The sequence below is a fragment of the Plodia interpunctella genome, chromosome Z (genome assembly GCF_027563975.2).
Source record: "Plodia interpunctella isolate USDA-ARS_2022_Savannah chromosome Z, ilPloInte3.2, whole genome shotgun sequence".
In the NCBI taxonomy this organism is placed as follows: domain Eukaryota; kingdom Metazoa; phylum Arthropoda; class Insecta; order Lepidoptera; family Pyralidae; genus Plodia; species Plodia interpunctella.
Window position 1 is genome coordinate 4,104,698 of NC_071324.2, and position 26,607 is coordinate 4,131,304.

Sequence of the window (26,607 nt, forward strand, 5' to 3'; positions counted from 1 at the left end):
ACGAATAATGAATAAATTTATAAGGAGAGTTTAAATCTATAAGGAGTTCAGGGGCTTCGTCCCCGTTAAATAATAAACATGGCCTGTGCTTACTAAAATGTTAACGAAACAATTGTAACATTAAAACTTTGTATTTTAAGCATAGTCGGAAAACGAGCACATGCTCGTTTTCTGACTATGCTAACCGTCTGGCAAACCATGTGGTTTGCCAGACGGTTAGCAGCCACCGCAGCCCATAGCCTCTGACCCATAGACTATTTAACAGTCGCTTCGCGCTGTTTCTCTCTATGAATGCTTAAATCTTTAAAACTACGCAACTGATTTTGATGCGGGTTTTTTAGTAGATAGTGCGATTCCCGAGGAATGATTAGGTGTATAATTTATTGTGATTTCAACGGCACGAAGCCGAATCGGGCCGCTAGTGTAAAATAAAAGACTCAAATAACGGAACCAAGTTTTATTCAAGTTTACGTTGTATGTGCGTCTATTAATTTTTACTACAAGACAGGTTATCTGTCATTAGAACTATTTCTTCTGGGTTTACAATTACATTCCCGATTCAATAATCTTCGTTATACAGAGTACATTATAAATTTTATTGGGTATTATTAATACAACATTTATAACTAATGAATAGTTATTAGTTATTCTATTTATAAATTAATAACACAATGTATAATAATACTTGTGGAATACGTGAGCCTTGGCCTAAAATTCAAGGATGAAGTTTAAATTATTCAACAAACTTGTTTTAGATAATAGTATAGGTTAGGTAGGTACTTCAATGTTGCTCTAGAGCTGTGAAACTAAATTATTACACACAAAAAAGAGTACCCATAATAATTGACGTAATAATTATAAAATTGACATTATACGTGTATATAGTTTTTTTTTGCTTTTGATGAGGACACACTCGCATAATGCTTTTTATGCGAGTTTATACATTAGTCAGGTTATTTATATCCATAAATTTTGGCTGATGATATTTTGTTTTACTTAATCCACAAAGTTTGTCAAATATCAAAAACATCATCCTGTTCAGTTCACATTTGGCGACGAGTTATTTACAACGTGTTACATTAAATCTTGATATTTTAGTTATTTGCACGTGACATTGTCACGAGAGCATTTGTTTTTATGAGCATTTATTAGATAATGAACCATTTTATTTTGGATAAACCGTTATTCAATACTAATCTAATCAATTTGGCGATTTGTATCAACAGACGATTCAATGCTTCGATTGTACACGAATTAGTAAAAAAAAATAATGATAAGTGTTCACGTATACCTTTCGAATTACACAATAAAAGTATTCGCATTCGTAATTCTAATGTTAATGAAGACAATGTCTCTACTTAGGTACCTACTAGTATAAAGATTCCGAAACCTCCCCCTTGCAAGAAGATTTTGTAGGTGCCGGCAAAAGTATATTAATAATTAACGATTTTGAACAAAATTTTTCAAACCCATATTAAAGCGAATTTTTTATCACAAAAAAAAAACGAATAATAAATTTTATTATATTCAATCTCAGTACGTATACATATGTACGGCCTATTTTGAGCGCAGCCCACATAATTTTATTTCGCCGTCACCTACCGAGGTAGCGTCGGAAGAAATATTATACAACAAGTTTAACTGAACTACAGTTACTATACAATCAAATTGGAATATGCATATAAATATATAAAAAGTGGAATCGAAAAACATTATCAAAATCATTCACAATTTTGACCTTACATCACAACCGTCTCCAGAAAATAGTAACGCTCAGAACGCCAGCTAAATCTAACTAACCTAATGTGGAGCGAAGTTAGGCTATGGTGTGACACCTGAGGACCACAGATTCATTAGAAAATTATATCATCAAATGTATTGACAATCGCAATGCTATTTGACAGCAAATTAAATCAGATTTATTCGAAATATCAAAAACTGTTATTATGACAATAATATCGCATTAAACATTATAAAATAGTAAAACATGAAAATGACAAAATCTAATCTGTATGTAGCCGCACTTTAGGGTTTAACGGTTTAGCGGTAACATATAGATATTATTTTTACAGAATAAAAATCCCGGAATACCACGTGGTATTTAATACTTATATTCACGACATATTTGGAGTTTTTAACAATGAGAGTCATACACCGAAATTTGTGTTCTGAAAATATTGTACCTCTTCACTGTAGATGCACATTTTTTTTGTGTAGCAAAAATGCAACAGTTCAGAAGAAAATGCAAAATAGTAAATTATGTCCCCAAGATGGAAACATCCCCATATACTATCACGATATTTCCTGTGTATAAAAAAATATCTGCCAGCAGAAAAAAAACTACCGCATTTGTAGCTAACGTTGGTCATAAGGTCACAACTGCTTGATGTGTATAAGCTTTCCTTCTAGGGCATAATCCGTGGAATTTTATAAAATTTATTGCAGATAAAAAATGGTGGTAACTTATATTATTTGTGTATTATTCGATGATAATGTTGGATTTATATTTTAAATTAAGTACTTATTTTATACATCAATATGTCGCTATATATAACAGCTAAAAGCTACTACTCACACAAATTAAGATTATTTATTGAATTAGACATAGAATCATTTACTTCAAACGAACTTCATGTTACAAGTCTACTGTTATCGATTGCTTGTCTATTTTAAAATGACGCGTGCTACAGTCGCACTGTAGGTATTAAAGAAAATATTTGGTATGCGTAAAGTGTTGTAGTGGCGAGAGTCATTTCAAACTATCCAAGCTATAGTAGCCCGTCTGAATACCCGTATCAACAAACATACATGAAAATACGAAATCCTAAAAACAATAGGTCGTAAATATGTGGAATATTACTGCGATATTATCACGCTAGAGTGCGGCACTAGAACTAAAATGTACATAGCGTATTTGGAAATTCAAACTGACAGGTCTTCCAAAGCAAGACCAATGACCATATTTTTACACCAGGATGGTTTGTATACCACATGCGCTGGTGTCGCCATCTGCAAATTGCACGATATTCCCTAAAAATAACTGAATCGCAAACATTAATTTGTTCGACTTATTCCTCAAGTATCGACATGAGCCTAACAACTCCACTTTCAACGTCACTTCAGGGTGTCACAGTTATTTCCGGGTGGTCGTCCACCGGGGCTGCGGCTGCGGCCTCGGCCTCGGCCTCTGCCTCCGCATCGGGTGGACTCTCGTCCTTCTCCTCAATAGAGCAGTGCTCGTTGCGGAGACTAGCGCCCCCGCACTCCCCCGTCGGCCGCAGTACGAGGTACATGAGCAGATCCGACAATGATATTATGCCTATGACTTTGTCCTCTTCATCGACGACCACTAGACGATGGACCTGGAATGCACATCAAAATAAATAATAATATTTCTAGTACAACTGGCGAGAAATAGAAGTGGTTGGAAACAAAGAGGGGAGGTATTTGCCCAGCAGTGGGACCTGAGAACTAATACAAACATAAAAGAATATGACACTAAGCACGCAAACAGGCATTCGGCCCACGAAATGATAAGTGGTCACCGCGACATATGGTTGCCTACAACAATAAAGGTGGCGGACGCGCGTCTATATACAACACTAGCCAAATATTCAACCCTGCCAACCACAGCGCGTTATAATTCGTTGGTCTCACTGCGAAATATACGAAAGCGAATGGAGTGTGTGAGATAAGGAATAAATAAGAAATTTACCTCAGCTCTGACGATTCTCTCCATGACATCGAACAGGGTCTCGTCCAAGGTACATTTCTGAACGCCCTCGAACCAATCGTTGCGGTGCTCGTTGGCAGTCTTCAGCGAAACATCCAGATTGTTGTACGTCTTCTCCGCCGCCAAATTCTGAAAATAGACGTATTATTATAATTTGACTTATAGATACGAAAAGCTGAGAATGCAGTTCAACATACCTAATCGCCTGAATATATGTTAAATAACTATTAAATCATAGGAGATAGATAATATCTAACTCATTTTCAGACGGGTAATTATAATATAAATAAAAATATTCAGATGACCAAAGATTTCAATATGTTAGTAACAATTGTGGCGTGTAAAATAAGAACACTTAATACATAAACTCTAGTTAAGTATAATTTATTTTCGTCTCAACACTTTTTTTTTTCAAAATTAAAAGGCATATAATATTTTATAATGTACTTCTTTGTTCAGTTTCTTCAAATGCATATTCATCACTAACATTCCTTACGAACCAAAAAATCCACTCAGAGACCCAGCTGCACGTCAGAAAAGGGCACGATGGTACTAGGTCCACTGGTATACATTTGTGGAGGTTTTTTGGTAGGTAGGTGGTAGTTTACAACCTACCAATGTTTTAGAATTTTGAGAATTTTCGAGCAGGAACTGAAACTGAGTTTCGACCACTGCGGCCGCGCTGTCAATCGTTCATAAAATTAATATTACCGCAGTACAGAATAAAAATAATAATTTTAAGATAGTAAAACTAATTCTTGTCTTTGTTAAAAAAAAGTAAGGGCAGCGCGCCCGCAGCGGTGGAAACGCTCTGAGAAACGCCCATTTGTGTTTGATTATAGAAGAATAGGATGTTACAGCTCACAAAGAGATCTCATGTCCGATTCTTTTTCGATTTTGATTTCTCGATTTTGTACGACTTCTTCGAATCATGAGTCAAACCATAGCGCGTTTTAAATTTGCATCAACGCCATCTGGCGAAGTGAATTATAACGGCCACTGCAGCCCTAGGGCGCAGGCGCGTGTTTGGTGTCGCCAATTATCGTCACATTTCGCCGCGCACTTCGAATTCGGGTCTTTAGGTCACTAGAGTATCTCGTTTACTCTAGTGACCTAATGACCGAATCAGAATTTTTCCGTATTTATGCAAAAAATTAAAACTAAGCAATCACTCGAAAAACGTAATTACAAAAGAAAAATTTGTTTTTTGTGTAATTTAAAAAACGGCTGTAATGTCAAAAGTTTCTTAGTCACACACCGTTTTATTTATAACAATGTTTACTTATGAAAGTTTTAAGAATGAATTGAATAATCTCGTATTTTTTATACCCCAATTATAGTCAGCGTCAAAAATAACCTAAAAAATTTGAAGATTCGGCAGAGATTTTACAAGCAGCCGCCTGCTTGACATAAACTCTCCTTGGGAATACTTATGTTGTAATTGTTATGTTACCCATCAGTTCCCAAGATCACAAGGGCTTAGTGGGCCGACCGACATTCCCGGGAGGATATGGAATGAGTCTTATTTTAGGGTGGAACCACAAGCCACATTTCTCTATATAATTTATTTATTTGGCACAAAAATCATTCAAGCGCCTTTCTTGTAGATTACTACTACGGCATAGCTTCTCACGCTAAACCCACAAAAAGGTAGCGAGGAATGCGCCCTAGGGCTCAGGCGCGTGAAAAGTTTTGGGTCGGCTGTTATCGTCATTTTTCGCCGTGCACTTATACGGGTCTTTTGGTCACTAGAGTAAACGTATACACTACGTACACAACAAGCTAGGATTATACTCACAATGACATCAAACTTGGCGTATATGTCCTTGAGGCGTCCCTCGGAGTCCACAAGCGGGAGCGCGGAGACCCTGCGGTTGACGAACTTGCGGAGCGCCTCTATGATTGAGGTCTCTTCTGTGGCGGTCTCGATGTCACTGAGGGTCCCAATGCGGACCTCTCGTAACTTGCATTGCAGGTACGACGGCTTTGGCAGCTCGTTTATCTGTAAAAATCATTGAACATCACGTCACTTTTATTTCAATTATCACTTGCTATAAAGGCTTTACACGTTAATGAGTATTAGATAGATAATTTAAAGTTTAGGAACAAACATTTAAAATATATATTTATGTACATTTGGAAGTAAATATAAATGTTTCTTTTAGTATAAACACATGTGTAGGACCTTCGGAACTCAAACATTGGCCCGACACGCACTAGACCAATTATTGATACAAGCTTTTAATATATTCAAAGAGTCATCATCCTTTATTATAATATTAGAGATATTTGATGACGAAATCATTTTGAATTTCAAAATTAGTTAATCGTACTAATATTATAAATGTGAAAGTTTGTGAGGATGCATGTGTTTCACTCTTTCACGCAAAATCTACTGGACGGATTGTTATGAAATTTGATACACGGGTAGAATATAACCTGGAATAACACAGGGTACTTTTTATCCCGAAATTCCCACGGGAGCAAAGTCCAAGGGCGCAGGTAGTACTTACATATAGGAACAGGAAGCGCAGTATCCTCTTGTGTGTTAGTATGTATAGCACGTTGCCGGTGTCGGGGTCGATGACCGGCAGCCTGTGGATGCGGTTGGTGATGAGCATCCGGATCGCGTCGAACAACGACGAGTCCGGCCCGATGCACACCAGCGGCATCACTGAGCCCTTCAGGACCTCTGTAATTTGAATAAATTAATAATAATAAATAAAAATGTATGTGTCAAACTTACAGCTATCATTACAGGAAATCCATGCACCATTGCTCAGTCGCGCCTCGTCGTCGGCAGACAAAACAGAACAGTGCAGAAATTGTATGAAGTGTCGACATAAAAAAACCTATAGAAAACAACGGAACTACAATGTGCTGCGTCTTCGTAACGGAGCACAACTGAACAATGGGGCAAGGCTCGAAGGTCACGGCGCAATGGCCTCCTCCATCGTTCACCGTTGCTTTTACCATTAAATATTTGTAATTTTATAAATGTTATTAACGTGCAATAAAGCTTCAATAATAAGAAATTACATGAGTATTAAACTAAAAACAAATGTCGCATTACATATTTCCGATATTATTAGTTTCTTATGCAGAGCAAAAAGAGTGAAGGGCTGTTACGTTATCACGCTACGGTGAGCTGTGTGCGAAGTGCGGGTTTGTATTTCACTTCTCACCATCGAACTGATTCGAAGTGAGACGCAACGAACCAATCACATTGCAGTGTGGTTATCGTTGCGTCATAATGGCGCAATGTGATTGGTTCGTTGCGTCTCACTTTGAATCGATGAATGCAAATCCGCCTAACGCCTCTGGTCTAATGGCCAAACAGATGTCGTGAACTTACGTCGCCATGTCTCAAGGCGGTGCTCCTCCAACTCCTCCATGGCGACGTCAGGGCTCGTGTAGTACATCTGAAGGATCTTGATGAAGTCTGTGATCGTGAGCATGCCAACGAACTTCTGCCGCTGCGAGTCCCATAGGGGTGCCGCGCGGACGCCTGCAAACAAATTTATACAGCTTATACTATACTTTAGCGAAACGTACAATTCTGTGTCTTTTTTTAATTTTGTTGGTGCCTTTTCTGTACTTTTCTTTCGTGCAATAAATTGTATTGTACCTATCTCTTTTATCTGAGGGTATTACCGGTTACATTCTCTACTGTGACACCTCGAAGACCAGAGAACCAGTATGAAAAGAAAGGCTAAACATTTAAAGATTGGTCCGTGGTTTACGACCGGTCGTCTACTAGATAGGTATCTACTTTGGGATTAATGTTTTTACTATTCAGTTGACAAGGAATTTTTAACCGACTGCAAAGAAAAGGAACAGGTTGTTATTCGTTGCTATCTTTTATATTGCACCACAGCTACGGAATGACGCGGAAACCAACGCGCGTGCGTACTTCACAATGAAAGTAAATCTCTAAATTTTCTTCGCTCCTTGGCTCACTGTTTCTGTCAGACATTGTACGTCTACTAACTGACTGATATATCATAGAAAAACCGTTAAATAGAAGTACATTTTGCAGTGTGGTTGTTGATATGGCGTGAGCACAAAAAAATATTTAGAATATTTCTTCCAAGAAAACCAGTTGCAAGTATGTATGAAGAACACACACTTTTGCAGCCGACGGAGCCGCAAGCAGCCGCAAGTAAGTATCTAATAAAAACTAGGTAAAACAAGGTTTTGTACCTATAAGTATGGAGAAAATAAAAGACTAAGAACATATTTATAGTGAGCCATATTAGGGTCACATCTATAGGAATTAATGTTGAACAGGGAACCTCATCATATGTCACCATATAACTATGCCATGATAAGGCATATTATAATATGCCTTACCATGGCTGCTTGACACTAGTGTCAAGTTTATATTTCTCTGAACTTAATGAGTAAGCAAATCTTACATGCCAGAATAAAAATCACTACATAATATAGACTAACTGCGTTTCACTCCCGTGTAAGTTTCGGAATAATAAGTACCATATGTGCTACGCCAGTTTAGATGAAAATATCAAATTTAATCGAAATCCGAACAGAAGATTTTGCGGCAACAAACATAGTCACACACATCTAAACTTTCACATATTATTACATAGCTTGTGGAATGTTTACGTATAATTTTTAACTTTTACTTTTAGGAAAGCTGGAAATGGGTCGTCACTGAAATTAAGGCTCCCTTAAGGAATCAGATAGGTATATACCTATTTGATTGCTGTAACTATATAGTTTCAGCAATCTGTTAAACTTAAGACAAGAGATGACTACGAGTTAACAGATGAAAAAAACAACACAATAAATCATCATCATCACGCCATTTACATGAAAATGTACACATCTGCGCACTTTGGACAGGTGGCTCACTGTTGTTGGCTCACAGTTTCACATTAACATTTTGTGAATAGTACAAGTAATACGGTAACTGTGCCTTCTCTAACCGCGTATAATGGTTTGTTGATCCTGCTATTTATAAGTATAGCACAGTTCAATAACAAGAAGTAAACAAGAATGGATTTGCTCCAATTTTTTTTTTCAAAAAGTCAGCCGCAAACCTATCTTTTCATTCGTTGGGTTTGTGTCAGACTTTTTGGGAAGAAACTCGGAAAACCCCATAGCGATAAGTAAATAATTTAGTTTTTATTTTATTACTGGCCAGTTTGATTTTAATATGAAAATAGGGAATTTCCGATATGGGAATTATGGAATTATCTAATAAAATAAAATGTAAACAGCGTATTACGAGATTATGACGATGACAGTCTACCAAAGCGCGGCAAATGATATTCCCTTATTTCATCATGGCAAAGGTTGATCTTCTATTAACCCTTGTAACATTTAGTGAAGGTATAAACTCGTCTATTTATCTAATAAAAATAAAAAAAAAATAAACTAAACTAAAACTGTAGGACATGACAATGATGAAATAAAATATTTTCAGATAAAACAAGTTATTTGAAAGTGGAGATAAGTGAAACAAAATATATTTTAATTTATCCCTGATAATCTCGTTTTGTGTTTCAATTCATATTTAAATTGAAAATTCAATTCATTGAAATATTGAAAATTTGTTCTAATTCTAGTGAAATTTCGGAAGTTTATTTTCCTTTACCAAATGACAGATATGCCACGCCGATTTGCTCACGGGGAGTTCGCTTTCGGGTCTCCGGACAGGCTAAAGTCATTCTCATGAATGTAGTTACGCGATCAATTTTACAATCACGTAATATTGCCACGATATACCTAATAATATTGAAATTAAAATAGAATTTAAAATTGAGCGTCGGAGCCCAGGGTCCTCTTTCCTAGTTTTTATTTTTCTCTACGCCTCTTCGCCATTCCTAGTTGTGTCAGACCTTTTGCACGGGCTGAACTCTCGTCAATATGAATTCCAGTAACATTTCCACTCTTTTGTCTCTCGCCCTCCTTTTAAACCGTCTAACTCGATTTTTACAGTCTCCGCTATCAAATAACTGGTCATGTACCAACTTAAAATAAATGAAATTACGAGTGTGTCGTATAAAAGACACCCCTTCGCAAGAAACAATACGTTCCACACTCGCAAGAGACTGTATATTATGAAATACAGATTATAATGAGTTGTTTCTAAAAATATGCCTTTTCATCAGTCAGCAACTGACGCATACATTTTCAACGTATAAGAATAATTTTGTCTAAAACATAAACGATTCATTGTTAACTTAGAACGAACTTAAACAGTTATATTTTATACCTATCTAAAATTATATTTATTTTTGTTTCAATAATATATGTACAACTCACTAGCTTATAAGCCCACGGCTGTGCCACGGTGTTAATTTTCTACGAAAAAAAAAATTTATTTATTTTATGTATGAGCTTCTCCGTGTATGGGAATTTCCGATAACATTATTTATTTAGTAATAGACAGGCAGTTTCAGCAGCTGAAGTTCTCTTTAAAATGACTGTAATATTAGTTTGTATATAAACTCAGAACGATATACACCTTAATATCCATGGGCCGTATTGTTTCTTAGGAAGGTTCCGTTGTTCCGACCACGGCTGTATTAAAAAATCATATAATTATATGAGTGTTATGTGATAAATTCTTACTAAAACTTCGCGACGCCGCAGCACAGTACAAACATACACCAGTATTAAGGCTGGGAATTTTCCCGATTTTCACGCTAGTGTGAAGGTCGGGAAATTAATTTCCCCACCTTAACATTGGTTTAGACCAATCTTCACAGTCTTGAGTTTATTCAGTTACACTTTTATAATAGTACATTCGCCATGTCAACAATTCGCTTTGCAAAATCAACGCTTGAATTTGATTATTAATTATAGAATATAATAAAATTTTATCGACATAATATTATCTTTTCAAACACAAATATGAAGGAGTTCAATTTTTGGTTTGCAACAAATGTTGATGCAGATCAGATCCTATTTATCCTTAGCTTGATAAAAACAAAACGATATAAATTAAACATAACGATTAAATTAATATCACTTTACATAATAGAAATCATCTTCAATCATCCTTCTCAGCATATCATACCTTATGCCATTTTTCAATGAACATATAAACGAATTTATAAAGAAACATTGGTAATTTTTTGCACATTGTAAGCAAGGCAATACAAATAATATAATTAAACCTCGATAAGTACAAATAATCTTAGCACTTGAAAATAAAATACATAATTTCACAATAAAATCATCATCTTAACAATAAGCCGATAATGACACAAATTGATTCTTTTCAAACCGAGTGCATTTAGCATCACCGTTATGTAAAGATTGATACTACATTATACAGCCTTTAAATATGTTCCACGCACAATACAAATAAAAAAAAAAAAAAAAACAATAAAACATTCGCGCACTTCAAAAAAGCAAAACGTCGAGCCTTTAGTAATAGTGTAATAAATAGTTAATTTAAAAAAAAATACTAACCATTGTAAACGAGTGCAAAGAACGCCTTCTTCACGAGTAGTTGCGTGTCGAAGACCACGAGTTTAGCAGACGTGGGAATCAAATCGTAACACTTGTGGAACTTGAAGAACTTCACGAAGATCTGCGACTCATCCTCTTCTGAAACAGGCATTGTTTAAAACATTAATTACTAAAATATAACCTATACAATATTGAGCATGAGTCTTGTTTGACTCACTGACCAAAAAACCAAAATGGCCGGACTTGCAAGTAGGTAAATAAAGTGAACCTATCGCTAAGCTAATCGATTTTAAACAGTACTGCTCTGAATTAAGAGCGAGAACTTTACATAGACTGTAGTTCTTTTGTTAACTAAATATACAAAAACGATTACAATATTCGTTCAAGGTTCAATGCTAGCTGATACAATGGCTACATAATAATCAAGTTCTAAATTTTGTAATATAAATTCCTCATTCATAAGTATTAAATAAAACATTAAAATGTAAATATTTTCTCAGATTCTTTGTTGATATTGAATATATTATGACGCTGGGTGTCATTGATATCAACATTCAGTTAGAGGTGGTATGAGCGGTCTCATATGGTGGTCTTATCGAATCGGAAGTCTGGGTTTGAATTCCTGTTTACTGGTTACTGAATACTGGTTTCATGGCTCCTACACACTATCGCCAAACTTAAGCAGATGCCAAATCGAATGAAAGTAATCAAATACGGCAAACTGTTTACCAATAGTCTATTGCCGGCTTCAGAGGGCATATAACTTATGGCAGCAATAACGGCAGCCAAATCATGTAGCAGGCAACACTGGGGATGGAATGACCAGAGACAGAGAAGGTTGGCGTAAAAGAACGTCTATACGGAAAGTAGTTGCGCGAATCGCCACTGGCTTTAACTCGCGATAGTTTTTAAGTTGTTGTTATCGTACACATACTAAGTAACCGGTAATTATACCATTGCTATGAAAACACAAATTCCTCTTATAACGAGATTCAATTAATAAATCGGTTTATATTACAGTCTCGATTTGAGGGATTATTGCAGCAGTTCGCTGGAACTTGACACAGGATCTCAATTTACAATTAAACAAGTCAAACATGAGAATGGATAGTACCTATATATCTTTCGTTGCACACACTTTGTTAAACAAATATGTTGTTTTGTGAGTTATATAGTTATAGCGGGAGATATCCACATAAAGAACTTCTATGCAAATATTAAGTAACGGCGGTACGTCTTTTCTTTGATATTCAAATCAATCAGTCTGTATACTGTATTTACGAATGAGCTTTTTTCATTAGTTGACTGTTTTATATATTTCTAAATAAAGAAAGTGAAAATAAATATCTACTGTTAGACAATTAAAAACAAGATTTTTGCAATGGGACTGACTGCCTGAATGCCTGTAAGCGGGCAATTGCGTCTTATAACAGTGTTTTTTTAAAAGTTCATTTAAATATCATTAATATCTGGAGCTGTGTTCCCTTCCCGTGCAATTAGCTTATACAGGTTAGCTCATAAATGTTTAAGCACGTTCCGTCCACGATACTAATTAAGTTTTCCTGAAAATATCGATTTCCAATATCCTATCAGACTATAATTTATATGAAAAGACGCAGCCGAATTAACATTGAATTGCTTTTTGTTTGTTTGGAATTTCGTGGGCACGCTGCAACGTTGTTGTTATTAATTGAAAATTAAAGTCTCTATTTGTGTGTGCCATACAAGGTCCCGTGTTAATTAAATGAAATAATAGCAACCGATTATAATGCTGATTTCTGTCTTAAACGCAAGGCATTCGATTTTTTTAATCCAAATTAAAAAGAAGTAAGCCTTTCGTTTAAGTGATATTATGCAAATTTTGGGTATTCACAGATCTATATAATACATCCAGCCCATGGCTATTCTCTGCAAAATGCGAGTTGCATGCAACGTACGAAATGGAACCTTGGCCGTGGCGCGTTACCGGTTGACTGCCTGCTGGTATCACGTAACACGGAGTTCTAGTTCGTTCCACATATGTGTCACTATAGTAGATTTTAAATTTTGTACCTACCACTAGATATGTTTTCAAAAATAAAGCAAGCAAACAAACACTTAGAGCTATTTGCAGTATTTGATCATAATATAAAAAATTCAAAGCGAATATATACAGCTAAGTCGTTTGCAATCTATTTAATGTTGACCCTGGTTGGATTTTCGCTTCATTCTGCTTAGCTTACACAATTTGTTGAAGATAGTTTGATTGAGGTTCTTTCTATAAATTGATTCTTTAAATTTAAGTATCTTGTCATGCTGACTTTATAGGTAAACGTACTGTACAAACACAATTTGGTTAATTTAATGGAACTGTGGGCTCAATTCACTTATACACTCAATTACTTAGCATATTTCAAAGCGCATATTTCAATTGTTTCTATTTACCATTCAGTTTGTTTCAGATAATAACATAAATCATAGACAATATATAGTAACTAATTATAATTAAATTAAAACTAGCAAATATTTTGAATTTGTCAATGGAAATTGTACCAAGTAAAATATCGAGACCAAATTAAGACCAAGGATCATTTTTAATGTTTTTGTCCAAAGAAAATAGATACTTCGTCCCAGTGGCATTCCGGCGTGCGATGTCAATCACGGTAATGAACCTGTCAGTTCCTGTCAGTATAAACTCAACAGTGACATTTATGTCGTGTGGTAGTCCAACTGTGTTATTAACCTATTCAATTTTATCAACTCATTACAACTCGAATAAATACAATGTAAGGGATAATATACCCCAGGATCATTTCTGTACAGTCCTAAAATCCCGTGCGGTTGCATATTATCGAGTTTTCAAACTATGAAAAGCTATTGACAATTCCTATAGCAATAAAAACAAAATTGTACCCTCTCTCTCTTTCATTTCTCTTTTTCTGCACGAGACATGAAGCATTAGCATGGACTTCACCTACTTCCACTTTTATAATTTACATAGCAGAAAGGGCAATTTAACAATACTAATCTCGATTTTCTTAAGACCGATTTACTTAAGGCCACAGGCTCCATTGGCTGGACACCAAAGTGGGAAAATAGTGAGGATTCGCTCAGTTGTTGTAAATACACCTTTAGCGGAAGCCGATGTAGGTAATGTGCAATTAAAATCTTAACATTCACTAATAAGGCCATGGAAATGCATACGTTATGAATGACCATGTGAGTGTATAATAAACGTTATAACGTGCACTGCAACCTTGAGGTCCAAATGACCGTTGGTTAATTACGTTCATTAGCCTCGCATCCTAACATTCTTAAAAACTTTAATGAGATTTTAAGAGAAGGCCAACATTCACTTAAAGATAAGCACAGTAATTTGCGGCGTCTGATCCCGCCGTGGGATAAGACCACTCCAAAGCCTCTAGTGGATGTCGTACGACTAGGGAATAAAAAGCCTTGAAAGTTGATAGGCGACAACAACATTTGTAGATAGGATTGAAGTCAGGCAAACGTTAAAATAACAACCAAATAATCAAAATTTAAAAGTTTATTTTTTCACCACGAGCGCAACCAGCATGGTAAGGTACCTAGTTTATGAATACATTCCGAATTCCATCCTGGGTCCCGAGCACGAAAAATTCTTGTAAACGTGTTTGTTTACGAACAAAAACGTTATTATCCAGTCGGATCACTTGCTGGAATAAGCATCCCAGATAAAACGCAATGACTAACCTGTGTTAATACATGATTGTTTCTAATTGGCTCGTCTACTGACAGAGAGCGAAAGTTTATACAGGGAACGTAGATAAACGTAATAAAGAGATACATGGATCGTGTTATGGAAGGAAGATAATAACATGAAAATTATATCAACAATTTTATACATGTTTTGTAATAAATACAAACAAGAAATAAATAAATTAAGAAAAGGACCAAATTCAAAACATTTATCTTTGTTTTTCATCTCCTCACCAAACTAATATACTTGAAATTTAGCATGCATATTTACGAGTATGGAGAAGGACCTTGCGTCCCAGAAAAAAGTACCTACTTGGAACTTTAAAAGAATGTGAATTTTTCAAAATACGGGCTGATGCCGAATACTGTTGTTCGAAATTCAATTTGCAACAAAGAACTATTCCTTGGATTTGAAATCTTCCAGTAAAATATAAAACTGCCGATCATAGCCGCAAAGGAACAATAAAATACGCGACAAGATCTAACGGAGTCGCAACAATGCAATATGAAACATATACCGTGTTTGCAGTGTGTGAGTACACCGTGTATTTAGAAGACTACCAGCACATACACACGCGTGGAGGCCAATCGATGACGTCACGACAAACCTCGACCACGTCAGGAACTACGTTAAAATATGCACTACTATCAGCCAAAGACTTCTTACTGTATCAACACATCTTCAGTTATTCCACAGTGCAATAATTGGGGTCTGACAAACTTTTAGTCTTTGAAAGTTTTGACAATCGACAACCCTCTGTTGATTACATCCAATCTTCCGGTCTGTAAAGTATATTTTCTCTTCAAATATCTTCTACGTACGTGCAGACTATTCTCCAACAAATGATTTATCGCATACACTTCACAAATAACGGTCCTTCGCGTAAAGCATAATTCAGTGTAAAAACCGTTGTCATTATCATGTGAATTATAAGATTATCGATTACGTTCCGAGTGATAGGTTCCACTTTATGCACCCATTACACCTCATTGGTTTCACATAAACTGATTGCGATTGTGAACAACCTCACTTTCCGCATGCGAGCGTCATTAGAAAAACAATAACAAGCGTGGGTGACATAAACAAACGGCTTCAACACCTTTGAGCAGCCAGTCAGCAAGGAACGCTTTCCAGGCGCGGCCGACGTCTTCGAACTCCTTGATGAGGTCGATAGAGTAGACGGACTCTTCGTCGTCGCCGGTGGCGAGAGCTGGGTTGTCCGAGAAGTAGTGTAGACGCAGCATGCACGGGGCGGCGCATCGCCCGCCGCGGTCAGTGCGGCCCGCCACCTACGGCTCACTGCTAATTATAAGACCACCGCCGCACCGCTCGCGAGCTGCGCCGAACTTGACACCGCTGCCGTAACGCCAGCGCCATCGCTTGGCCGTCTGCCGCGGACAGCCCACGCCCACGATACAGCATAGGAGGATGTCATACCAGAATGGACTATCATCTTCTCAAATATAGGAAAATCGTCATAATCGTTTAAATCCTTCCTTCTCTATCACCATCATACCAGTATGGTATGGTAACAGAATCTTTGTAGTACAATCAATGAAAATCATCAAGATACTCGATGATAGTCACAAGAAAATATGTGTGTGAAAATATTGCCGTTGTTTTGTATTGGAACAACGGCAATAAAGACCTAAGTGCTAGCCGCCATAAAGTCCCTTTTGATTTGGACGACCACATGTGTTCTCAGCTGATTGAATCTAGTGATTTCTACAAGTAAAGAGATTTTAACTTGGGCTAACTTCATTAATATTCATTCGTTCATTATTATAATGTCATGATTTATGACAATATCCTTACAAAATTTCTAAACATCTTCAATATGTAGTCCTCTTATACACAAGATAATACAATTAACAAGAACATTGCTTATATATATCAACAGAACCCCGAAACCTGACATAATCCCAATAAGTATTTTTTCACTTCACTAAAAGTTATAGACGGCACAAATGTTTTTATCGATAAAGACGGTGTAATGGATTTCGCAGAAAATATCTAGAGTAAATAGCTTTATTTTTATGAAAACAAACTTTAAAATTTATTTCCAATAAATCCGATATGTAAAATAAAATTATACAACCTTATGATGTCCTCAATTCAAAAAGATATTTATACTGATATGATATTAACGAGTGAATGGTGGAAATTCAGACTCTGTAAATAATTGCATCGAATGTATACGTCGTAATTATATCTAAGAAAAAAAAACAACAACCTTTGATCATAAATAAGAATAAACAATGTATTAAAAGTTCAGCTTCATCAAAGAAATTGTGAAGGTATAATATAAAATTAGCGCAGCTCCCTTCTCCCTATTCTCCCATAACCTAATTTTAGATAACTATAGCGGTCTCGCGTCTTATTGTGCGGAAAAGCAGTCCGTGCGTTGATCTCTTTACACTGTTTGTTAATTAAATAAATGAAACTACATGTCAGAAACGTTCACGCTAAATTATTAGCGAAGAAAATTTTAAAATCGGTTCCGACTCTTTTAACATTTCAACGACACCGTTTGCACGAATGACGTCAAAGTTGCTATCATTTCAAATACAGTGAATGTGTGAAGTAATAGTATAAAGGTTATTTATTTACTTGAAGAGTGATATATCGGTTTCATTTTTCGTAAGATAACAAATTCATCAGACATAACTAAACAAATAAAGCATAGTACGTAGGTACACGTAAGTAGACATGGGTTTGCACCTTAATTTAATCCCAAAAATGTTAGTACAATTGGGACAATATTGGGATGTTGAAACATCTCAACACGAGCTATCCAATAAACGAAACCTTTACTTTACTTTATGCTAAAATAGGTTTTGTCACCATTGCACTTTATAATATTTGCCATTGATAGAAAGAGACAAAACATACTTCAGCTTATAGAATGTATTAACTTTTATGGGATTGGACGTGACATGCAAGCAGCACGGCGCTGGTATTTCATCATAAAAAAATAACAGGGTAAAATAGAGCGCCGACCAAAACAATTGAAAAATGCTACGAGAGAACGCAGGTTGTTATTAAAAAGTTTTCAAGCTGGTTCGTGGATTACTTACATTGTAGATTTGAAACGTTATGTTTGTAGTTATTGGAGGTTAATTGGATTTACGTATCGTAGTAACGTGTATGCGACTACTATTTTTTTTTTACTCAATAGATGTAGGTTAGGTAGTCGTAAAAGTCATATTAGATGCCTTTTAGCGATTTGAATAAAATCTGATACCAGTGTTATAATTGTGTTGTATATCAATATCTTCTTTCACGAAGATATGGATGAACTTTATAAGATGAAAATCAAAAAGGATTGTTTGTGCGTGTGACTTAATAGTATGGCAATATGGTAATAATGGTAAGCAGATCTGGCATGATAGGGACCAACACTGTTCAAATGAGTTTCTTTCGGCATTTCTTCTCAGCAGTGGTCGTTCCGAAATGCTAGTAGTTTGTAGCTTGTGAGAAATAAATATAAAGTGTGACGCATACATATCACAGTATGTAAAACGTAAAAAAACTGTTACAAAATCCATTGAAAAATTGCTTAATGAACACAGTAGGTATATGTTAAATATACAACAAAAGGGGGTGAGAGGGGGTAGTCCTAATTTGGGTCAAAGGCTAGCGGCGGGCGTCGGACGAAAGTTATTAATAAGTTCCCGAAAAAGGCCCAATAAGTAGCTGGACAAGTATAAAAATGGCATAGATACATATTTATTATATCGTAACATTTTTGAATCAGGTTCCTCCTAATAAACAAAAAAAGCGGTTGCAGAAACTGAAAAAAAACGTTTTTTTTTTTTCAAAATATGTTGTAAATAAGTATTTTAAGAGATTATTTTATTTCAGAGATTTATTTTAGTGTGATAAATTTAAGATTATGCTTATTTTATAACAACGCTAGCCCCGGAATGTAAACAGAAAATGTCCACGGGGTAGGTACAATACCCGGCGGATATTCTCTGACTACCCTTTGACAGGTCGAAAACACACCTAACCGCAATACTGTAGTTAGTATCGATAATTTACATCACAATCAATCCAATAAATCTCCTGAAACCACTTGGAAGAATAATGTACTCGTATAGCGAAAAGTGAGAACAAAGCATATGGAACGTATCGGTTATTTCCTATACTTCGCCGTATACTATGTATCATTTTCAATAAAACATTTATTTTTCTTGTATATAAAAGAATTAATGGCGCATATCGTTTGTCTGGAGACGCAGTTTGCGTTGAGAAGGCCTATTAAGTTCGTTTACCTATAGGAAAAATAACGGAACGCTGATTCAAACAAAGGCGATATACATAAAAGTGTATGTAAATTTTAATGGTAAACACGGTAAATATAGCCAGCTAAGTGATAATTTTTTAGTACAAATAATCTTATGAAGGTGGAGTCTGACTAAAAATTGATGATAATGACATGATAAATTTATTTGTTAGTAAAAACATATTCTTTATTTTTCATATAATAGCACTTTTCCAATTGGTACTAATTAAATATTCATATGAATATCATATCAAACGTTGGAGACTACTACAGTAGTTCCGACTGAACACTTAAAAATCTATATGCCCGTATAAGGCAGAAAACAAGCGAAGACTGTGTCGAATAGATTATCGTGTTCCCGTTATAGCATAAACAGCAATTTCGCATATCAGAAAACCATGATAGTGTTCACAATGTCATACTCTAATTGGCTTACCTTCAAAAACTAACAAGTTTTGTCTACGGTTATTATCTCTCATCATAAACTCAAATATACCAAAAAAACTAAAAAAAGGAAACAAAGATGTCACGCCAAAGCACGCTGACTCGGTAACCACGACTATTATCACAATAAAAATTAAACGCATAGAGAACCGATAAAATGCGTTTATCGCGACCATAGAGTAGGCATTCGTAAAGTCAACACGATATTTTATAACTTCGAGATAAAATGCTAAATTATTATGGTATATTTTATAGGTTCAGTGTCGACATTTTCTTTTCTAATCGTTGTTAAATATCTAATTGTTCAATTTTTGCCTTAAAAAATACAATCTCACTTGAATAATAGTATAGTATTAATATAGAATAGGTCGTTAAAGCGCACTAACTGTAGCAAATTACGTTTGGTAAGTAGTTTAATCGTACAATGGTGAATAAAACCTGCACACATAGCTGCGGGCAGTAACTAGTATGCTAACTTAGTAAATTACATACGTTTTTTACTTAATCGCAACACTCTGTATATAGCTGCCGTTTCCCGTAGAGGTATTTGCCTTACAAGAACGGAATAGATTCGACGCAAAACAAGAGAAGCGAGAAGATGATCTTCATGGGCTAACTTTGTTATCAGTTTGATAAGATGAATCGATTTCCGTGAAGCCGTCTCAAAGAGGAAAATATCGGATGTTGGAGTTCAATTATTTTTTATGCGACTACGGCGAAATGAAGAAAGCAATTTATGATATGTTTTTACTTTATAAAGGTTAGCAAAAATTTGATTAGGTGATGTCTTGCCTCCGGGCGGCTGCCCCTTCGAAGACCTGAAGTTACTTTGTACTTTGTTGTAAAATTTTAGTTTCGTAAAATTTTACAACAAAGTTCCACTGAGGCGCAAGGGAAAAAATAAGGCAAGGATCGCATATCTTTTAAACGCTAAATATCTATAATATCTTTTTATATTACCCAGTAACAGCAGCAGCAGTTTAAAATAATGTTGTAGGGAGTCCGAAGGAATGTAAGAATGTAATGAAAATATTGAATATTGAACACTACATATATCGCTTATTTATTTATTTAATCTATTTTGGCGACACATTGAGTTTTATTGAATCGTTTACATACCAATCGGACGATAAACGGAATACTACTTTCATTAACAAGAACAATTTTCAAGAACAAGAAGCGGTGGTTAAAACAGTCCGCCAGTATTTCAAACGTCCCAGGTTCGAATCCTACTGGTGCCACATGAGTTTGCATACCAATCTGACTCATGTATAATACTCGTAGTTTTCATAGACCACTTGCTTCATGGTGAAGTAAGACACACTCAAGTTCACTAGTGTATATGCGACTATTTCCCACGTTTAGGTAAGTAGGTGGTAGGTAGGTAAAAGTCATCTCAGATGCCTTTAGGCAAATTGAATAAATCAGATCATCAGTTTTTAGTAATAACACTTCACCTGCAGCCCTCCGTGACCCACTGCAGGGCATAGGCCTCCTTCCATCTCCGCCAACCCTCTCTGTCCTGGCCCATCGCCATCCAGTTGTTGCCAGCAATTTCCTTTACATCGTCGACCCATCTAACTGCCGGATGTCCTACGATTTTCCAGTTTCCGTTTTCCAGTAATAACACACTCGAAAATATTATGATTGGTCGGGAACAAACACAATCTTGCGAAATCGGTACTAGGGATATAGCTAAAAGGGAAGTATTTTAACTGATCCGTTAACATCACATAGGGAAAAGTGGAGGAGACTGATATGTTGTACCTACCCCACATAAACTGGTATAAGGCGGATAATAGTATAAAAAATTATATGCTATAACTAAATGGTAAAAAAAATTACTTACCTAAATCGGACAAATTAACTTTTTCTAAGAACGGGTCTGCTACAGGTAGCTGAAACAAACAATTATATAATTAATAGATTTAAAAAATATCTAAATGTTAATAAGACTAATACGTACAACTACATGAAACTTTATTTGTATACAGTCAATTTCGTATTTTTATTATTGTGACATACATAAACGACACTCCACGGAGTAATGAAAGTGAATAAAATTACAAATTATAATTTTATTCATTGCACTTTGATTAAGAAATTTCTAATTGGACTGGTGGTTAAAAGTGTACCTACATTTTCTGCGCAATTCATTCCTAAACTATTCACAAAATCTCTCTTTCATCATCTCGTGTTATTGATTGAAATAACACGAAATGATGCGCGATACAGATGTAATTTTAAGACAGGCCGCCTGCTTGAGTTCGACCATCTTTGGGAACGCACTGATCGCCTATCATCTCTCAACGCTTTTCTTGTCCTCATTAGTCACCGCGTACGACATCCACCGGATGATATATGACCGTGTGGTTTCCGCCCTAGAATAATATAGGGCAGAAAACATGCGTTACAACCTTTCCACAATTACAATGAATTCTGCCAAGAATAATGTACGGCCATAGTATGTATTACTATATACGGCTTTAGTACGCAGCTATGCATTGTGGTGTTAGACTGGGCAGTGATTAATATGGACAAATTAATGCCTTATAGCCACAACAAAGGTCTTTGTGTGTCAAAGCAAAGCAATTAATAAAGCCGTGTACAGTGTACATATCAGCAGACGCGCTCATACGAGTATCGATCTTCTGAGATCACGTAACCGGAATCCGAACGGAAATTCCGGGTAGAAATTGCATAACTAAGGTTTACTATTTCACAGATAATTGTGCAAAAGATGTGCTGAAGGAAAATCTTATAAAGTATTTATTTACAAGTGGCCCGTCTCGGTTTCGATCGGGTAATATAATATATACACCTATTGGTAACACCTTATGGACAAAACGCATAAAAACCCGTGCAGTATTTTGAGGTTGAGACGAGACAGTTTGTTTTATAATATGTAAGGATAAATAATTTAAGTAAAAAAGCATACCCCTCTAGAGTCTCTAAAGAGTATCGCAGCATGGTGGGGGTCGAGGAAGGCGTCGGAGGCGCGGTGCCGGATCGTGGGAATATGGTCGAGAGATGAACGCCGGCGCTCGGCCTCCTGTGATGCTGTCCGACGTAGACTTGCTCCTGCGCATAAAAAAATCACACATTAAAATACATACGTGTTACCTGTGGCGGGTCGTAGTCTGAAGCGATTCCTTTCTCATATTTAATAAGAGATACTAGTTTCATTGATTTTGGAAGTACAGGTACTTTACTTCCAAAATCAATGAATGTTTGATTTTGGCAATGATTTCTTCCTTCTATACATAATTCATGTCTTTGTTAACATTTAAAAAATTGTAATGACAGCGCGGCCGCAGCGTTCGAAACGCTCCGAGAACCAATGGCATTTACAAAAATCGAAAAATCAAATAAAATTTGAGTTCTAGTCCAATATCCATGAGATCCTTATAGAAACATAATCAGAAAACGTCTTTTGTGTTCGTTATTAGTGTTAATTCATTCGCCTGAACTCAAGGGTTAAAAATAATAAATACGACTACCAGTCACTGACATAACAAGATATATAAACAGCTACAGTTGTGTTCTTGTGTTTAATAGACAAATATTTATATGACAAATTTAAAGAACTACATATAGATCTATATTTAAAGCTGTTATAGTTTCTCAGAAATAAAGCTTTCTCGAAAGGATTCAATTGAATGACGCTGATCCAGATTTGTAGCTAGAATTTTTCCGATTAGAAGATAAAATTATTTGATGTCGAAATAACGCACATACATATGGTTATCTATACATACATATAAAAAACTGTAAGTAGGCTATCTATATGTCTGAACATAAGAGATATTAAAGAAAATTTATTATGGGAGAACAATTTCTTTTAGAATTTTTGTCTATCTGTGAAACGAAAATATTTGTTCTTCTAAACACATAAATCACAGAAATTAATTATGCTGTCAGAAGTAACTATTATACGCTCGACGAAATAGCGGATAAAACGCTAGTAGATTATATATAAATCGCTCTGTAAACTGCGGTTGACGCCGTCAAAACGAAAACTTAAAACTTCGTTAGCCAAACACTACTTAATTGGCCCGGAGCAGTGGGGCATGAACCGTATGCAATTAATTGCTCTAATTAGACTAACCATCCTTTCGATGAATTTTTGCACTATTCAAAATCGCCTAAAGGTTACTCCTAATCTATGCATTATTAAAGAAAACACATTTTTAGGTATATATTTCAATAAGTGTTTGAATAGTAGAAAAAAAAAATGATGGCGCTGTGTGGCACATTTCATTTAAATGGATTTGTTACACATGTCACATATACTTATAACTTAATCTTAAAAATAATAATAAAATGAAAATTTCTGCTATCCGGATAGAGAAGGGTGTGGGTTCAATTCCCGCCCAATTCCAGAACTTTTTCATATTATTATAACATCATTTCATCCCGGAAAAATATTAGCTCGCGAGGGAAAATCCCGCGAGCGGAGCAGCGTGCAAAAGCTTTATAGTGAAGTAATATAAAAATTCAATATTTTCTTAACTTCCGCCTATCGAGTTAACGGCGAGCGAACATACTGATCTAGTTAAGTCATAGCGCCATAATTAAATTTCCATCTACTCGATAGTATCTCAAGACTTTTTAGGATCTCATTTACTTTTAGATTCCGTGTCTCAAAAGGTAAAAACGGAACCCTAATAGGACCACTTTGTTGTCGGTCAGTCTGTATCTCTATCTGCTTGTCTAATTGAGTTTTCAGCTAATTATATTTGAAATTAGTTTTTAAAATATGCTACATGTTATAGTAAACAATCATAAATGAAATTTTATTCGAGCCATAATTACGGAATTCCGATGAAGGCAATTGCAATTTCGTGATGAAAATTTTATTCGTTATTCCAGATTTTGAATCGCAATTTTAAAAATACAATATATTTGAGCTATTCGTTCGTATTATTTTATTAATCCCAGTCTGTTACTGTCAGTTATTATTACGGATTACTGTCAGTATTTCATACGGACACGGGGATCGAGTAGGTATATCATGCTCACTCAAATGGTCAAATTGATGGTGGTCTTGTGAACCGGGTCGCCTAGTTCTCTCTAATATGGTTGAGCTTCGCGATGGCTGACACCGATGTCAACTTGTGAACGGGTGCTGCTGGTTAATCTTGTTTCACGTCCATTTTTCTTTATCATATCAGCACTCAATCACTATCATAATTTGTTTTTGTTTTCTAATTGGCCATGTCTTTGTTATATTACTAGAAATATATATATGAAAAACAATAATGGTAAGCCTTTTTAGCACGATTGGGATAACATTATTTAAATGAAGTTTATCGGCAAATTGGTGGCCGCGTATTATTGCAGTTCGTAGCTTTTTGAGAAATAAGTAGTACATAATTGATAATAAACCGATAATAAATCGAATAATTTTTTTTTGAAGATTCGGATGTGATTATATATATTTGATCGCCTCCTGACATCAACCATCTTTGGAAAGCAACCTCCTATATAATGCGGAGTCTTGCCATTAACATAGATTTATATATTGAAACTGAAATGTATACTTCATTCTATAATTCACTGTAAGACCCCCGAAAATAAAATAATCCTATTGATAATAAATCGATGTGGGTGTTATCTATCGCCGGTCAGTAAATAAACTCATGATTCAATTAGATAACATAGAGAATAAGTGGGCAATAAATCGACTAATGTAAATAAAACGCAATATGGCCAACATTTGTTAGATACTTAATAATAAATCAGTCTACGAGATAGGAATATTAGGAATTCGTCAATACGTTTCCAAGTCCAGATTCCAAATTGATATTGCCGATTTTTAAATATGTCTTTAATCAACAGCGGCGACGCACTCTGGCTAAATATTTCACCTTCATCAAGTTTCCCTGCATGGATCTTTACGGCGATAATTTGAAATTACTTTGGGTAGGTTCACTCTACGTGCGAATGCAATAATTTCAACGCGCTTTATCAGTTACTCATCGGTTTCCGCTTTAATATTCTTTCTTTTCCACTTAGCTCAATCTTTGCATCGTTAGTAGTCAAACCATTGACACGCATCATCCTCCATAACATTTGTATCAAGCTAGTATCTTTAAGTTTTTTCAATACTTGATGCCTTTTATCAACTGAAAGTTAACTTATGAAAAACAGCGGAAACGTATTGACTTCCATTAAAATATCCGAATTTATATAGTGAACATCGCCAAGTTTACAATTGTAGTTATATATACGAAAAAAGTATTAGATGAATAAAGCTAATTTTTCCAATCTGCAAAAGTAACAAACGCCATCAAAAAATCCAAACATTGCAACAGTTACACATTTATAATTCTAATTTTACGTTAGGCTTAAGTAGTCTAGATGCTGTGCATTCGGAAATAACTATATCAAAGGAACAATAAAGATCTCGTCCCACAGGAAAAGGAAATGGAAGAGGAAATGCATAGTAAATGCACTAATTCATGTGAGTGCGCCCTTCTACTTACAAGACAACCTATACGGCGTCAGACTTATCTTATGTAAGCGTTTCCCCGATTTCCTCCTCGTCCTTTAACCGTCGGAGCCCAAGATTCGCTTGCCTACTTTTTCTTCCCCGCTTCGCTCTTAATTATCCTCGGTAGCTAGACTAGTGGTGCATTGCTAATCATATACATCTGCAAGTATAATTATGATCTGGGCGCATGGCAGTGCCTCCGCCAAGTCGAGCCAAAAAACCGGTATGGCCGCGGCCATACCATCCTTTTCTCGAAGCAATTCAGGCCAATTTCGTTGTGAATAAAACAGGAAGCCTGAATTTTCAATAACTGTGTTGTTTTTCATTCACTGACTGACTGACCATCATCAAAAGTCCAAGACACTTCTAGAAACTTAAAATTTAGATACGACTAGTGTTTAGTGTCTACATCAAGGGAAAACCTAAATATTTTGTAATTTCGGTCCAGTTTTCTAGATACACCAACTGCATGAATAACTTAT

General features: G+C 35.7%; 1 protein-coding gene across 4 annotated transcripts in view; it reads right to left on the reverse strand.

Moving 5' to 3' along the window:
- Positions 1-442: 442 nt before the first annotated feature.
- The window catches only part of LOC128682795 (uncharacterized), a 74,900-nt gene continuing 48,735 nt past the window's right edge, over positions 443-26,607 (reverse strand). For all 4 annotated transcript variants that reach the window (XM_053767650.2, XM_053767652.1, XM_053767653.1 and 1 more), the window contains 8 exons: positions 22,568-22,710; positions 21,479-21,527; positions 11,180-11,317; positions 7,089-7,241; positions 6,247-6,425; positions 5,532-5,735; positions 3,716-3,862; positions 443-3,362 (listed from right to left, as the gene is read on the reverse strand). In XM_053767650.2, the coding sequence (XP_053623625.1) occupies positions 3,120-3,362; positions 3,716-3,862; positions 5,532-5,735; positions 6,247-6,425; positions 7,089-7,241; positions 11,180-11,317; positions 21,479-21,527; positions 22,568-22,710 (1,256 nt within the window). In that variant the 3' untranslated portion in view covers positions 443-3,119. The remainder of the gene's footprint in view (positions 3,363-3,715; positions 3,863-5,531; positions 5,736-6,246; positions 6,426-7,088; positions 7,242-11,179; positions 11,318-21,478; positions 21,528-22,567; positions 22,711-26,607) is intronic.